Here is a 14,903-nt window from a genome sequence, read left to right on the forward strand (position 1 = left end):
GATATATTAAAATTCTAGCTTGGATACAAGGCTTGGGGAAATAAAACAAAAGAAATTAATTATTTATCAATGAACCTCAATAAAATTTCTGTTCTTTTAATCCCCCAAGCCTCGTAGACAAGCTAGAATTTTACTTTATCAGAAATGGCCCATTTACTAAACTGTAATACTTACGATACCAGCTTCCAGTCTCACGCATCCCTGCCATTACCTCTTGAAGATTGTCATCAGGCATTGTGGGTAAATAGGCATTCTATGACACAAACAACAGGAGCCTCAAGAAATAAGCGCATGCTTAATGTGAGAACTGTTTTGAATCGAATTATTTGGAAACCGGGCGAAGGTGGACTTCTATTATGTGACATACTGCTTCACGTTGTATCGTTGCCACTCGCAAAAACTATTTTTGATTTCTTCCATTTTTTGGACACTTCCTGATGGCTTCAGTCTCAAACAATCGAAAGTAAGAAATGTGGGAGGATAACTTTTGAGTTTTCGTACAAAGTGAACATGGGACTCGACAAGTCATACTCCGCCACAATTCTTGCGATTTGTTTGGAGATTGGATAATGAGGCCATCAAAGGGAAAAACACAAAGGAAAAAATAGTAGCAACTGTGAAAGTGACAATGGTACGAAGCGAGCACTAGAATAAAATCGTGCGAAAATCAGTCCAATTACTTGCATCCACATAATTCAGACAGTGTAATAGTTATCAAATAATCCTAAACGTTCTTATAAGGGATTTTGGGGTGACAAAAGAGAAGTTAGGCACAGACATTCGTGAGTTATGGATGGTAACCGGAAGTCAAATTTTCCCCTTGTTGCCTTGGTTTTGCTTGCAGCCAAAACCAAGCCAAGTACTGGATAAATTTTGTTCTGGTGTTAGTGGCTTGTCATTACAAGATGGCGTTAGAAAGCATCCAGAAAAGGAAGCATTCAATTTCGGATTGCCGTCCGCGGCCCACGAACTTGTGTTTTTAAGATCTGGAAAAGAATTAGGAAGATAAACTGCACCATAAGAGTCCCAGGGCTTTCCATCAGAAGTCGCAGTGGTTCGCACACAGTCAGGTGGTTAATGCACTGAAGTACTGCTGTAGCATGGATGACAAGTTCTGCCAGGTTCTGCTCCATTGTTGAGCGACGGGGTGCAACTCTGGTGCTGGGAGAGACAGCTGTACCCTGAGCGTTATTCAGAAGTTGAAAGGCAAAAGGTCGGGTCTGAAAGCGTAAATAAAACCAACTTGAAAAACCAGAGATAAAAATTAAAAAGGTTAGTAGACATCAAACCCAAACCAGTGGTACTGAACTCCAATTTTCTTTCCAAGAAGCTACCAAGAACATTGTTGGTTTCCCTTGGATAAATGCTTGTCCATCTCACCGCTGCCCCGTGGCATTTTGTTTAAGATTCCCTAAGGATTTATTGATACCTAACTTTTTTAAAACTTTCTGGTATAGGCATACTTGACGAGTAACAGTTCCTCTGTAAAGACCAACAAGACGACGGCAACAAAAACTCGATCCATCGACCTTGTAAGACCAACATGGCCACAATATGGAAGTAGTCAAGTACCGCTTTCTGTACTTGAACACAGTGAGAACTTCGGAACACAATGGCAAAATATTAATTGCTCACTCACCCTGTCAGACAGATGTGCCTCTTCTTGCAAAAATTCTTCAAAACACTGGTGAGCCTGACGAGCAAATCAGAAAGAGATAGAAGAACAGTTATTTCAGCACTAGTCTTGCGTTTCTCCCAAATGCAGCCATAACAATAATGTCTATGACATCCCACAAGTAGCTGTTTTTACATTACAAGGTAGCGACATTGTTCCCACGATACTATGCATGGTTGTTTCTGCTTGGATTATCCTTGTGACAGATAAATGCAAGTCATGACAAGGTTTAATAACACTGGACATTATATCCTCAGTTAAAACTTGACTTGTATTTTTGCATTCCTTACATTACAAGAAAAGCAAGGGAACCGACAGGAGAGTCATAAATCTCCCACACAGGGATTCACGGCAAAACATTTCTAGAATACTCGTTTTCTCATAGCCACACAAACACAAAATACTCTTTGTACACTTACTTTTGTGGAGAGTTGACGCTGGGTGGAAGCGAAGCCGTAACATGTGGTCACTTCACGGTATTCGGACAACAGCATCATGACCTCTCTGACGACTGGTGGCACAGCAGTGGTCTAAAGTGATATGTAAGCATGGTCAAATTCTATGGATCCTGGCATGCTAGTATTTGTGGCTGGTACACGACGTCGATTGTGAAGCATGGTTTTTTACAGCCAATCAAATTTTGTGTGCAAATCCGCATTGCATCAAGCATAATTTGTCGCCTATCGACTTCCGGTCAATCTCCAGCAGCTCGAGGCTTCAAATCCTGGGTTTGCCAAGAACAATTTCAATGGCTGAAACGACGCATAATTCAGTGGTCATCATCGTCATCTTTCTAACAACACTTTTTCAAACATATCATGGAAAAGGCAGAAACTCTTGAGATTTCAACATGCAAATACCATTGAGGAGCAACTGAATACAAAAGCTGTAGGGTTTGAGATAACTACTATTACTTAAGACCTGTAGAGACGAGTTCGGTCATGAGGCTTACATTTCCGCTTATATCTTTCTCTTTGATCCATGAAATTGCTCGCTTACGCTAGTTAAACTCTAGATATTGTGTTATACACTGCCTCAACTTGTCATACCTGTAGTGTTTCAGTCAACTCCCTATGTGTCCCGCTCAGGACTGCTTTTGCGGTGGCTTCTCGGATCTCTTTGTAGTCTTCTCCATAAATAATGAATCTATCAGGAACAAGATCCTCTTGCTGTAAGAGAAAAAGATTATTTCTAACCAATTTATTTAATAACGTTTACTGAAACTTAGTCGTCAAGTAAAAGAACTAGACGGCTTCAAAATCAAGACTTTTAGAATTAGAACTACTTTAGTGTTACACCCAAGCAAGTCAGCTGGTAAGAACTTTTCTCAGCACCTAATGTTATTAAAATATGAGCGTGTAAGTGATTCATAATCTTTATTTCATATGCAAATTACACAGTAAACCTTATAAATCTAATTACTATTAATTAATTCACCTGCTGTAGTCTGCTCTCAGGTGGCACAATCCAGTCAAGGTCTTTCCTACCACACACCACATTGATAACCTCTACACCAAACCTCCTTGCCAACTGCTTGAGGAGGTACAGTCGAGGAGCTGGGCTCAAAGTCTTGTAACACATTCTTCTCATTGCTTCAAAAAGGATTTCCAACTCGTTTTCAATTTGCCGATCATTCCAAGGAGTTGTGTCTTCCACCACACTCTTGTACATAAACTGGGCCGTCAGCGCTAAGATATAACGCGCTTTGGCAATGCCTTCCAACACCATGACATCAAGTTCTCGTGTGGGTTGAATTGAACTTGATGTCAGCAATGGTGTACATTCATCACAAAGTTGCTGGGCTAGTTTTATCATCACCAGCAAATTGTCCGAGGCTTTAGCATACAGGCTGATTAGAGAGTCCTGGAAGAAAGTAATAACAAAGTATCATGCTAAAACTGCAATGGGTTTGTAAAAAAAGTTTCTTTTTTCCGACTGAGTACTGAACAAACAATCTCACCTCCCAACAGTGAACAAACAGTTGACAGACTTGTAAAAGATGACTACTGTCTGGTCTTAGTCCTTGAGCCTCCGACAAGTAATGTGACAAGTGCTCTTTGACTTCTTTATCGCTAAACGGAAATGCAAACATGTAAACCGTTTATTAACTCTTTTACAATAGGGAATAGGAAAAATTACGTAATAAAGAAAGTAATTATCTTCATATAAGCTTGAGTAACTGGAAACCGTTTCCTACTTGATGTTGCTGATCAACAGACACTGAACAAAACTGTACATTGCAATAAATCTGGCGTCACCTAATGGAGGCAAGAGTTTGAAAAAAGCTTCATTTACATACGGCAACTTCGTCAACAAGCGCAAATTTCAACACAGGTGTGCGATTAAAGTTCCAGTACTGTAAAAAAGTATAACATGAGGCGTGAAATCTATCTTAAATGTGGAACTATGAAAAGGGTCGTTCATATGTTCTGAAGGCTGGTAGTATAGTGTGAGCCAACCGTGTTAGTCTTAGTAAGAGACAAGACGTCTTTTTACGAAAGGAACTTTGCGTCAATCCTTCACATCGGGAATCAAGGGCCTCTAGCTTTCAAAGATTTGTCTCCCATGGGAACTGTTTGGTTTTCCTTGCGAGATTCTACTGCAGGAAGGGGAAGGGGGGGGGGGGGGGGGGAGAGAGGAGGCCCACGGGCTTGAGAGCAAAACCCTCTTAGTATATGTGGGGAATGCAGAAGAAAACGGCTTGCCTTGACATGAACAAGCATCCTGTAGAAGCAGAAGAAATTTTAGTAGTTGCTTCATGTTAAGAAATTCGGATGACTGACCAGACTCCCTAATATACAGGATGGAAGCACACGAAAACACCTTTACCCATTTTTTTTTCAAGTGTGTAAGTCGGGTAACACCTCTAAAATGTGATGAAACTATATTTAAGTAAAATTTGGAGGGCTGTGAGCAGCATTACCTTTGCAATTAACTCAGATTACTAACACTGGTAAGGACATTTGGGTCGCACGGCACAGAACAAAGAAAACCTTTGACCTTGGTAGGATTTGAACTCACAACCTCTAGATGACATAAGAGATCACCTCCCACTGCACTCATAGCTCAGTTGATAAGAATAACGGTTAACCTAATTTGAAAACACAAGAACATCCCCATTGCCATGACTAAGGTTGCGTTCAACTTACTGTACTCCGGAATAAGGACAAGCGCAATAGCTGTTAGATTCCTCTTTTTAAGTAAATTTGGGAAGACATTTCTGCAAACGTTCACTGACATATGATAATTGAAGAGCGATTTTGTACTTCAGTAATTCCAAAAACCTCTTAGAGGGATTTCTTGTCATCATTGTATGTATTCCTATTCCAGAATAAGATCAATCGTACACACTCTTAAATGCCTAAAACTGTTACCACAATGCCATGTAGCTCAGTTGGTTGGAGCGATGTGATCAGGGGGTCATGAGCTCAAATCCCGCAATCTCAGGATCTTTATTCTCCGGACCCATATCTCATTCCGGGGGAGTTTGAGGGACACTACTGCTCACTCTAGAACTCTAACATGCACTTTATCGTGACTTTTGTCATCTTAAAAACATACCCTGTTCTCAACAGTTGCTGTAACAGAAATGACCTCACTACAGGAGTTGCATCAATACCATGTTCAGGGAAGGGAGAGAAGGCTTTAGTCTTGGAACTACCCGGCAACACATAACTCATAAACATGGAGAACAGTTCAGAGTCAATCACACCAGCCTCAGCACCAAAACAGAATAATGAAACAAGCTCCATGAAGAATGAGTAACATCGTCGGCGGAAGTCATAGTGTTCTTGTACAGCTCTCCTGCAAAACACAAAAATAAAGCTAGAGGATTAGCCTCACACGCAGTCGTTTTTAGGGGACTCCTGGGGAGGAGGTAATACAAGTCCCCTAAAAACGACTCGGGGGGAGGCTACTAGAAGATAGAAATGGTATTTTATTGAACACGCTTTGCAAGACTACTTTTGTTTCCTTGTGACATTCTGGCATTTATTTGTCCGATGCTATATTTTGACACAGACTGACAACAACTTCATAGTATCCAATACATGAATGCCATATGGTTTTAAATTTAATGTTGATTGATGCATTAAAAAATACTTGGATAGCGTCTTTCCTCGAGCGGACAATCGGGATCCAGTGCCCTTCCTGGAATAGTTGCCCCCTTTGTGTCATGAAAACTGAGATAAGCACGAAATCCTCCCCAATAAAAAGATAATAAATGGTGCAAGATGCAAGGGAATTCATTCTCCGTTAATTACCACAGACAAATAGCTGCCCACGCCAGTTTGTTGATGATACGGAATTTAAAACAAAGGAAATGCGGTGTTATACCTCATAGATTTGGTGGACACTATCCTGAAATCCTCAGGAACGTCTTGTTTGCACGATGGACAACTACGTTTCTGTGCAATCCACTTGGAAATGCAGGGAAGGCATATCACGTGACTGCACGGTATTTTCACAGGATCCTTCCCAGCTAAACCTCCCAGGCACACGGGACATGTATTGACACCATAACTGTGGAAGCAGGTTTCAAATTCTTCAACTTAATTCAAATTAAGCAGTGGGCACCATAAAGGGCCCTATTCCACAGTCGGGAAGAAGGAAATGATGACGACGACGATGATGATGATGATGATGATGATGCACCATATACTTCAGATAAATGGAAGCACAGGCAAAATATTGTTCAACTACAATGGGGTAAGCTATGCGTATGTCATTCCGATTCATAACAAACATTGCACTCAGGTGGTTGCCTCTTCACTAAATCCAGTGAAGAAAACCTGAGAACCGCTATGAAAAGTTACACTGACATTATGCTCAGACTAATAACATTTTGGTTTTTTTTGTTGATATTCTAAGACAAAAGTGTATTTACTGAAAAATGAAAATTTCTTAAGTCATTTTAAAATAGTGTCATAAAATTTTAAAAGTACTTACCAACAAACTTTAACGAATTTTAAGTGTACTTACTAGAACTGACAAGGAAAATATTTTTCTCACCATTGTCAAAACATTACATGACGCCCGCTTAGCAAAAACGAAGCGATTGCAGTTGTTTTAAATTGTCACGCTTAATACACATATTTGCAGAAATTGGTACAATTGAATGTGTAACAAAGAGGGTATCTTACCTTGTGTAGCGCCTGCTAACAGCTTCACTACAGTCCACGAGAAACTTCTCGATAACTCTCATTGTGTGTGGCTTGGTGAAGTCCGTCTCATTACCCAAGGCCTATCGGAAAGTTTGTTTTTACTTTAGTAGCTTGAAGTCCATAAAATTCCTGACTACATTGCATACTACGGATTGGATTTGGAATGTAATTGGTTTGCCATTTTGGAAACACTAATTTTGGTCAGCCATCAAGCTGTGGTAATTACCTCATAACCAGTTACCTCAAGGCTGCTCCCCTTATGCCATGGGGCATATACTTTTATCTAAACCTGCGAAAACTCTTTAAAAATAGAGAATTGCACCACAGCTTCTAGGTAAATCTTGTTAAGATTCCAATTTACTCTGCTTTAATGGTTTTATTTTTTAAACACAAATCTGAAACAACATCAAGAAAAATTAAGATTTCCGGTTCTACACAAAGACCAAAACGTTGCAGATTAATTTCACACATAAACACCAGCTTTACTACCAACTTACCTTCCACAGCTTGAAAACATTTTTGACATCAGCTGGGTGGCACACTGATATACCAGGGCACATGTGTTCTATGAAAAGTCTTACTGCGCTCACACGTTGCCACGTTGACCTGAAAAAGAAAGTATACTCGAAACCTTGGTAATTTTAAGCCCTGGCATTGGAGTCATGAAGTTATCTCAGTGTCCCGAGTTTGAATAGAAAAGCTCATTGATGAGAACCAGTACACAGGATGATTAAGTTCGGTAATGAAATGAGAAAGATGTAATAATTGCGTCACGTGAGTTGGAAGAAGAAAAAATCTGAGTGCCAAAGGGGAAACCCACAATCGTCCTCACATTGGTCGGATGCTTCACCACTGATCGAGCTCTGGGGGACTCATGCCGAGCTACGCCATTTACTAGGTTCATATGTGTCATGTCCTGCTTAGTGCTAGGATCAGCAATGGCGGCGATAAATGAAGAAAGATAGTAATTTATTTTAACCGGCTCACGAATGCAATATCTTTCCTAATACTCTGGATTCACCTCAAAGCAACTTTCGACAGCGCCATGGCTCAGCCCAGCAGTCAGTAGGGTTTAACATCGGCCACAAAGGATGAAAACGTTTTAATAGTGAAATTAAAAAAGGAACACATGAAAACGTAAGGAGATGTCAAATTAAGTTAGATGATGACTCGATTAGATAACGATTATGAGATGAGATACGATTTCCAAAATGTACGCAGCCAATAGACTATCACATTTTCTTAATACAGACAACGAAAATCGCTCCATTGTCCATAGATTTTCCTTCATGTATAAAAGGAATAACATGTTTAAGTTTGTTGGTTAAGTGCGGTTTGTTAGTTTCTGGGAGTAGTTACTTGCAGTAAAGGATTTACCAGTAAACAGAATTTCACTGTAACTTTCCAAACACGCTTAATCAGGTGGCTGTTTATAAACAATAAACTACTTACCTGCAATCATGAAGAATGTGAGCCGTTTTAGGCCCATGTTGTGAGCGGTTGTTAAGCATGTTGTCAGCACTGGATCTGATTTCTAGGACTCTGTTACACCATACTAAGCGAGTCTGCGGGTCATTGAACTCCTCTGCACTTGGTTCGAGGTTAGACAAACACAACTGAAGGGCAACTGCATCAAGAACCTGGAAAATAACATCTTCGCTTAAGTACTGTATAGCATAACTGTAAAATATATATAATACTTTAAAGTAACAGGACTGAATTTTGTAAGTGTGTGTGGCAGTTAACAATAAAAAAAACAACAAATGTCGCTTGTCCTTGCCTGGTCAAAATACGTCACGTCAGTTTCAAGGTTGGAGGGCGTTTTGCTGTTGGAACAGGTGAGTAAATCAACATACTTTACCGGAAAAGGCCTTCAAAAATTCAACAACCTACGGGCGCTTTCAGCGAAAATATTTAAAGAATAATAAAGCCCTTTGGCATCAATTTCGAGCTTCGCTCTCGCAAAACGTTTGGCTTCTCGGAACAAATCTTTGCGCAAAACATACTCTCTTTCAGGTAGTCTCGTGTAATTTTCAGTTTACAGTAACGAAAGTTAAAAAATAGCACATTCCTGAGATCACACAAAACGGCTTGGTTGTGTGCAAAACAAGCTAAAACAGATGGGTATGGTGAGATTTCAATTCATAACCGCCGTGAAAAGAAGGCAATGATTATAAAACTGAGCTAACCTCTTGAACACGTTTTAGTTGGCATTTCTGGCTTTGACTGGGTAAATACCACAACATATTTTCAATATTTTATACTGAGTTGGACCAACTGAGCAGTAGAAACCTTTCGTTGAGTTATTTACTCTTCTTGAAATAATGCCCATGTACAAATAGCGGACCTTATTCATGTAACCAGACGACAGGAAAAAGGACCTGGCCTTCGAAACCCCTGCTGATGTGGAATGATAATACAACATGTAACTCCATCTTTGGGAAGTAAAAATTCTTACCATTTCGGAATCGTTTGGTGGAATGACTTGCAGAAGACGGGTTACAATGTCTGGCTGAGCCTTCACCAGAGGGTTAAGGTTTGTTAAGCGTTTTTCAATGTTGTCATACACAACATGGATCAGAGGGATTCTCAGGGCAAATTCCTCGGCAGAATGCGACTCGGCATGAAGTTCACGAGCAGCTGTGGCAATAGCTTGGCTGATCAGCTACAAAAGAGTAAATATCACACAGAAGTGGTGTTGTCTTTCAAACGGGAGATTCTCACATTTACATATTACAGTGCATTTTGAGATTGAGATCACGTTTCTCGATCCCACTTTAAGGCCCATCGAAACAACTTGCACAATTTTCGGTACAATAAACATCTCAACCTAATATGGTTTCCAACGTACTTTGGTTTTTGGTCTAAAACATTATTTGTTCATCTTGATTACAATAGTTCCTTAGCCAATTTCAAAGTTTGTGATTTTTACCTTACAACTCGTCAGCATTTTCGATAATTAAGGGATCCCTTGGACGCCAAGTGTTTCATACCACGCAATTCATCTTTCTTATTGGGTTTATCAACAGTTTGATCGTAGTACCATCTTCCATTTTGCTATAACTAGCACCAGTCATTATTTATGCGGGAGAAGAGCGAATCCTATTGATGGTAGACTTACTTGTACTCGTTTCGGTAACTAAGTGCTTTTTACAGTGGTGGAGAGTAACCCATAAACCACAACCCAGGCGGGGGGACCAGGAATCTACTGATTCTCTTGTCCCTTCCTAGACCAACCTGGCCCCATAAAACACAGCCAACATAGCTACAGGAATCTCAGAAATATTCACAAGAATCCACCATGACGACGTCAATAATCGTTATGGAATCAGCAATTACCACCAATCGCTGCGCTAAAATGCAGTCCAGGAATTAGTTCGGAGATGGTACAGGTTTATTGCCAAGGCCCATATGCCGAGCGTGGTTCAAGCTGGTTTATTAACGATGAAAATGACATCTGACATAAGCCATTATTTTATTCAAGGAACTACCGTCATCTGAATCACCTAAATCAGAAAACGAATCAGTTACCACTAAATCCCCTACCGTGAGATATGTCACTTCATACCTGTTCCTCTTCAGAAACTGTAGGCTTGTACACCATGTGAACAAAGTCGTGAAGGTAACGCAACACCGCAGCTTCTTCATAACCTTCCAACTGAGTTTCTTCAAGCAAACGGCCCATTTCAGAGTTACTGACAAGGTCTTGTAAGCATTGCTCGACTGGTGTACCTGTTCTTGCTAAAGGCAAAACAATGTAGAATGGAAATAAATATAGACTCTTGTAGAGGCAAAACATAAGAAAAGGAAACCTAAAGGGAACATTACAAAAGGTAACGGACGTGTGTTTCTTTTGACACTGCAGTTTTGAATTCCACAAAACACTTGTTTTCGACTACCGCTTGAAGTAACGTCCACTCTGTATACGAAAACTAGGGTTGTTGGTCTTAGCCAAAAAACAGCCATCTGTTATAAAACGCATGCACCTGATCTTTTGCTGGAATTACCAAAACGTAAAATGGTTACAATGTTACAAACAACGGTAAAACCTAGGGTTTACTCCTAGTAAAGCGTGGTACCTGCTATGCTTGAAGCCCCTCTCCACAAGGCATCGATTCTCTCCTTTATTAACCAAGAAAAAGGAAACTGCAAATCAAACATGTGCCTTTCAAGTCCTGAGGTGGTCACAGGAACACGTTCCCGTATGATACCACTTTCAAGTGACAGGAAGTCATCATAATGGAACTCAACTATGCTTTGATCTTGAAAAAATGTTATCCATAGACGTGACAACCAGCTCCCTTCATCCATTACTAGATCCAGGTTGGAATCACGGTCGACAAAAGCGATGACCTCAGACAAGATTGGAATCACCGATGAATACACTCTCCGCCAAAGCGCTTTCCTGAATGTACCATTCTCTTGAATTCCAGTACCACTTAGCGCTTCCGAGCGAAGCCAATCACTCGCCTTGTCACCAGCACGTTCATCTTTTTCTTGTAGAAGATTGTGTATTCGCCGAGCCAGGATAGTAGCGAATGACAAATCTAGGGAAAAAAATTCTGTTTAGAATAACAGTAACAAAGGGCTTAGCACTATCAAAAAACGATCACTTAGGAAAATGTCTTTAGTCTACGCAAAGAAGGTATGGTAATGTGTGTCATCAACAAAGAAAACAAAAAGCATCCCCTACCAACAACATGGAAAGGAACACTAGGGAAAGATACAACAGGTTGGAGATATTGGAAAAACGTTTGCGTCACGGTACAAAACAGGAGAAAAAGAGAAGAAAGAGAAGAGAGAGTGACGACGCATTGCAGTTTGGCTCGAAGGAAAAGAGGTGAAAGATGTGGACCCCACAGATCGTTCACACAGGACAAAGTACTCTTCGCATTGCGTGAAATTCTAGGCCTATACTTACCAGTTGCACTGGACCTGTTTTCTGGAAGAAGACTTAACACGATGTCAATCCTGTGTGTTGAACGTGATGAACGCCATGACTCGTCCTCAATTCTTGCAACAGCTGCCTGGACACAGCTTCTCAACAGGCTTACAATGTCCACTTTATCCAGGATGGTATTGCTGGAAGCAAGATCAGTGGCTTCCATTTCAATGGCAATCACTTCTTGTTGTTCTTCTTCAACTTCCATGTCATCAGTCTGTGTGGTGGTCGGTGAAACATCAAACAATTCACTAACCGATCGGTCAACCATGAATTTAATGGCTGGAATTTGACTAGTTGGTGGATGAAGTTCATCGATGTGCACAGATATCCATTGTCCTCCTTGGAAACCAGCAAATGATTGGCAGCCTCCAACTAGACGGGGAAGTTGAACAATCATCGCTATGTGCACAAATGACGAAGGTTCATGTCCAAAACTTTCTTCAAAATCTTGTTCTGCTGTTGTCCTCTGTTCCACCAACAGGTGACGAGTACAAGGTATCAAGTTGGAATTCACGTCTCCAGCATCGCACTGCACAATGAGCAGCCCTTCCCTTCCACCAAGTTTTGCGAAGAAGTCCCTGTAAGACAAATTATCAAATGGAAAACGATATTGGTAATATAACAGACATTTTCAAGGGAGGTTTGAGGGATATTCGCGCGGCATTTTCAGTTTTCCACAGAATAGAGCGACTACAAGTACTTCACAACTACTAACGAAAGTACACAAAAGAGAAAAGTTGACGTTGAGAACGCATCGAACTCTAGACCACCAGGTAACATTTCCACCATAAAATGGATAGAGTCACAGCGGTTCTCATACTTTATTCAATGAGTTTGCTATTTAAAATAAATCCCCTCAACAATATACAGACTAATACTTCAATTTAGATAGGGACTGGCGTTACCATTTTACCTCACAGTTAAGCAGAACTGTTGTTCCGTGTGAAACTGTTGTAGACTCAGACACTTTACATTTGACACTTGCAGTGAGGTTGAAGCTGCTACGTCTTGCAGATCATTGGAAGAAAGCAATCTTGAGTGGGTTGTCACCTGCAGATAGAACGTTGACATTTTATTTTTCTTCAAGTGTATTTACATGTTTTAAGTCCTGTTTAAAACGGAGGCAAATTCTTTATCACCTACACCTTTATAAACATGTGGCAGAGAGAACGAGTGGCATAAATACGTTAAACGTCACTTGAAACACCCCACTTAGATAGTTTATGATAAATCAATGTCAATTAATTCAATGTTAACGTTCCAGAGATTCAGTGGGACTGCAATCTTATAAATGTTCGTTGCTGTTCTCAAGGTTATTCTTAAAAGCAGTCTTTACTACATCTTAACGATGGAGTAATTACCTGAATTAAAGCTCCTTTGTCTTTCCTTCTATCCTCTGTCATCAGTACATTTCTAAGGAAGACAGTCAAGCTTGAATGCTGCTGTATTGTGAAGTAACGTGCCCAGAGGTCGTCTGCTTGCTGAGCAAGCTGTGTGCATGGCAGACGTGCAACAGCATCGGGTGTTGCACATTGCAAGAGCAACTCTTGCGATTCCTTGAGAACCTGTGATGATCGGTGTAGTTTTAATCAGAATACAGACATACAAGGGAATAGGGCAATATGTAAACTAGCAGATTCTCTTTCACTCTATGCAACAGTTGAACGATCTATTTCTTTTAACCCACCTTCTCTTCGAAGTAGCGCTCGTCACGGGACTCCTTACACTCCTCACTCTGGTTTATGTTGCTAGCTACTTGCAATACTACAGATGCTGCCGTGTCACCATGGTAACCGACAAATGCGTCGCCAGGTGTATATTTTCTGTAACAAAAAATATATATAAAAAAAAAATTCATTTAAAGGACCCCTAAATCAAATCCGGTGTTGTGACAGCAAGGCCAGGGTATAGTATTTTTGAAATAAAGGAGAACAGCTGTTTGCAGACTTGTTCCTGACTAGAAACATGCACATATGGCATTAACAACTCGTTGAATAAATATTCAGCTCTAAACATACCTCATCTGCTGGTGACGTGGGATGTTAACTTGAGAAAATCGTGTCACCCACTCGTGAAGTCTGTCTACAGCGCGTCTTTGTAGAGGAGTCAGGCTTGCTGAGGTCACAAGGTAATGCTTTTCCAAGCGATTAATCAGAGGAATCGGAAACTTGCTGTAAACAACATCTCTTTCAGCAATCACAATTAGTCTGTTGAGATGGATGGAATGCGACAGTTTTAAGCCTAAACCGTTTAATCTAATGTACAGTATGCACTGCTCTACAAGGAAGGAATGTTGTTCTATTGTTGCAAAACAATCAGATCAATTAATTTGTGAAAAAAAAAAAACCAAAGAAACAAACAATAACATTTCCCAGTCATTTATAGTTTCAAAGTGGATGTACGATCAAGGCATTAATAACATTTACTCAAGTATGATAAAAACATACCCGCAAGAAATTGGTCCGTAAAATTTCTACCATTTACTAAATTGTTTCGCTGAATTTTCCATTATCACAATTTGATAGAAAATTATGCTTTTATATTTTTACACGAATGTCTCCTCCATCTTAAGTGAAAAGAATACACGCCCGCGAATTTACAACTGGGAATTGGTTCGATTATACGCGTGGCTATATACATACACAATTTGCATACACAACTTAAGGGGTATAGTTCCCTGCCGAACCGAATAGTAAATTATCTATAAATCGGAGAAATTAGCGTGAGTAAAGAGCCCACGAAAACTCGACACAATACAAGAAAATCTGACCAAAGAAAAAGCATTGAAAACAACGTGATTGCTACGTGATAGCGCTTCGGTTTCGTGATCTTTTCCATCAAAACAAAATTTAAGGCCTCGCACTTTCACTTCTGAGATCAAACCTTGGTACACCCAATGTGGTTCTAACTAACTCTAAATGAATATCGAATTCTTTAGGCGTGAACATTCACATAAAAGGGTTTTAGTGGCAATTTCCTGTAGCGCTTTTCACCACGCTATACAACGTGACTTCGCCTTTGTATCTGCAGACCAAACCATGAAGTGTAGTTGCCATTCAAATAAAAGCTAAAGAGAAGACCTGGTTACGATGGTAGACAATCTCAATGCGTGGATGAAGTA

The 14,903-nt window shown here is 40.2% G+C and overlaps 1 protein-coding gene across 1 annotated transcript in view; it reads right to left on the minus strand.

The window, feature by feature from the left end:
• The window catches only part of LOC146488037 (E3 ubiquitin-protein ligase rnf213-alpha-like), a 109,360-nt gene that overhangs the window by 14,739 nt on the left and 79,718 nt on the right, over positions 1 to 14,903 (minus strand). Inside the window, exons 50-69 of the mRNA XM_085120883.1 lie at positions 13,801 to 13,989; positions 13,470 to 13,605; positions 13,144 to 13,347; positions 12,696 to 12,832; positions 11,759 to 12,360; positions 10,917 to 11,384; positions 10,406 to 10,578; positions 9,296 to 9,502; positions 8,290 to 8,477; positions 7,335 to 7,443; positions 6,817 to 6,917; positions 6,011 to 6,196; positions 5,237 to 5,479; positions 3,636 to 3,747; positions 3,113 to 3,538; positions 2,725 to 2,844; positions 2,095 to 2,205; positions 1,640 to 1,693; positions 1,017 to 1,220; positions 175 to 253 (exon numbers count right to left, since the gene is read on the minus strand). Of these exons, the coding sequence (XP_084977009.1) occupies positions 175 to 253; positions 1,017 to 1,220; positions 1,640 to 1,693; positions 2,095 to 2,205; positions 2,725 to 2,844; positions 3,113 to 3,538; positions 3,636 to 3,747; positions 5,237 to 5,479; positions 6,011 to 6,196; positions 6,817 to 6,917; positions 7,335 to 7,443; positions 8,290 to 8,477; positions 9,296 to 9,502; positions 10,406 to 10,578; positions 10,917 to 11,384; positions 11,759 to 12,360; positions 12,696 to 12,832; positions 13,144 to 13,347; positions 13,470 to 13,605; positions 13,801 to 13,989 (4,049 nt within the window). The remainder of the gene's footprint in view (positions 1 to 174; positions 254 to 1,016; positions 1,221 to 1,639; positions 1,694 to 2,094; positions 2,206 to 2,724; positions 2,845 to 3,112; positions 3,539 to 3,635; positions 3,748 to 5,236; positions 5,480 to 6,010; positions 6,197 to 6,816; positions 6,918 to 7,334; positions 7,444 to 8,289; positions 8,478 to 9,295; positions 9,503 to 10,405; positions 10,579 to 10,916; positions 11,385 to 11,758; positions 12,361 to 12,695; positions 12,833 to 13,143; positions 13,348 to 13,469; positions 13,606 to 13,800; positions 13,990 to 14,903) is intronic.

The sequence above is a fragment of the Pavona decussata genome, unplaced genomic scaffold (assembly GCF_977016875.1).
Source record: "Pavona decussata unplaced genomic scaffold, jaPavDecu1.1 SCAFFOLD_11, whole genome shotgun sequence".
NCBI classification, from domain to species: Eukaryota; Metazoa; Cnidaria; class Anthozoa; order Scleractinia; family Agariciidae; genus Pavona; species Pavona decussata.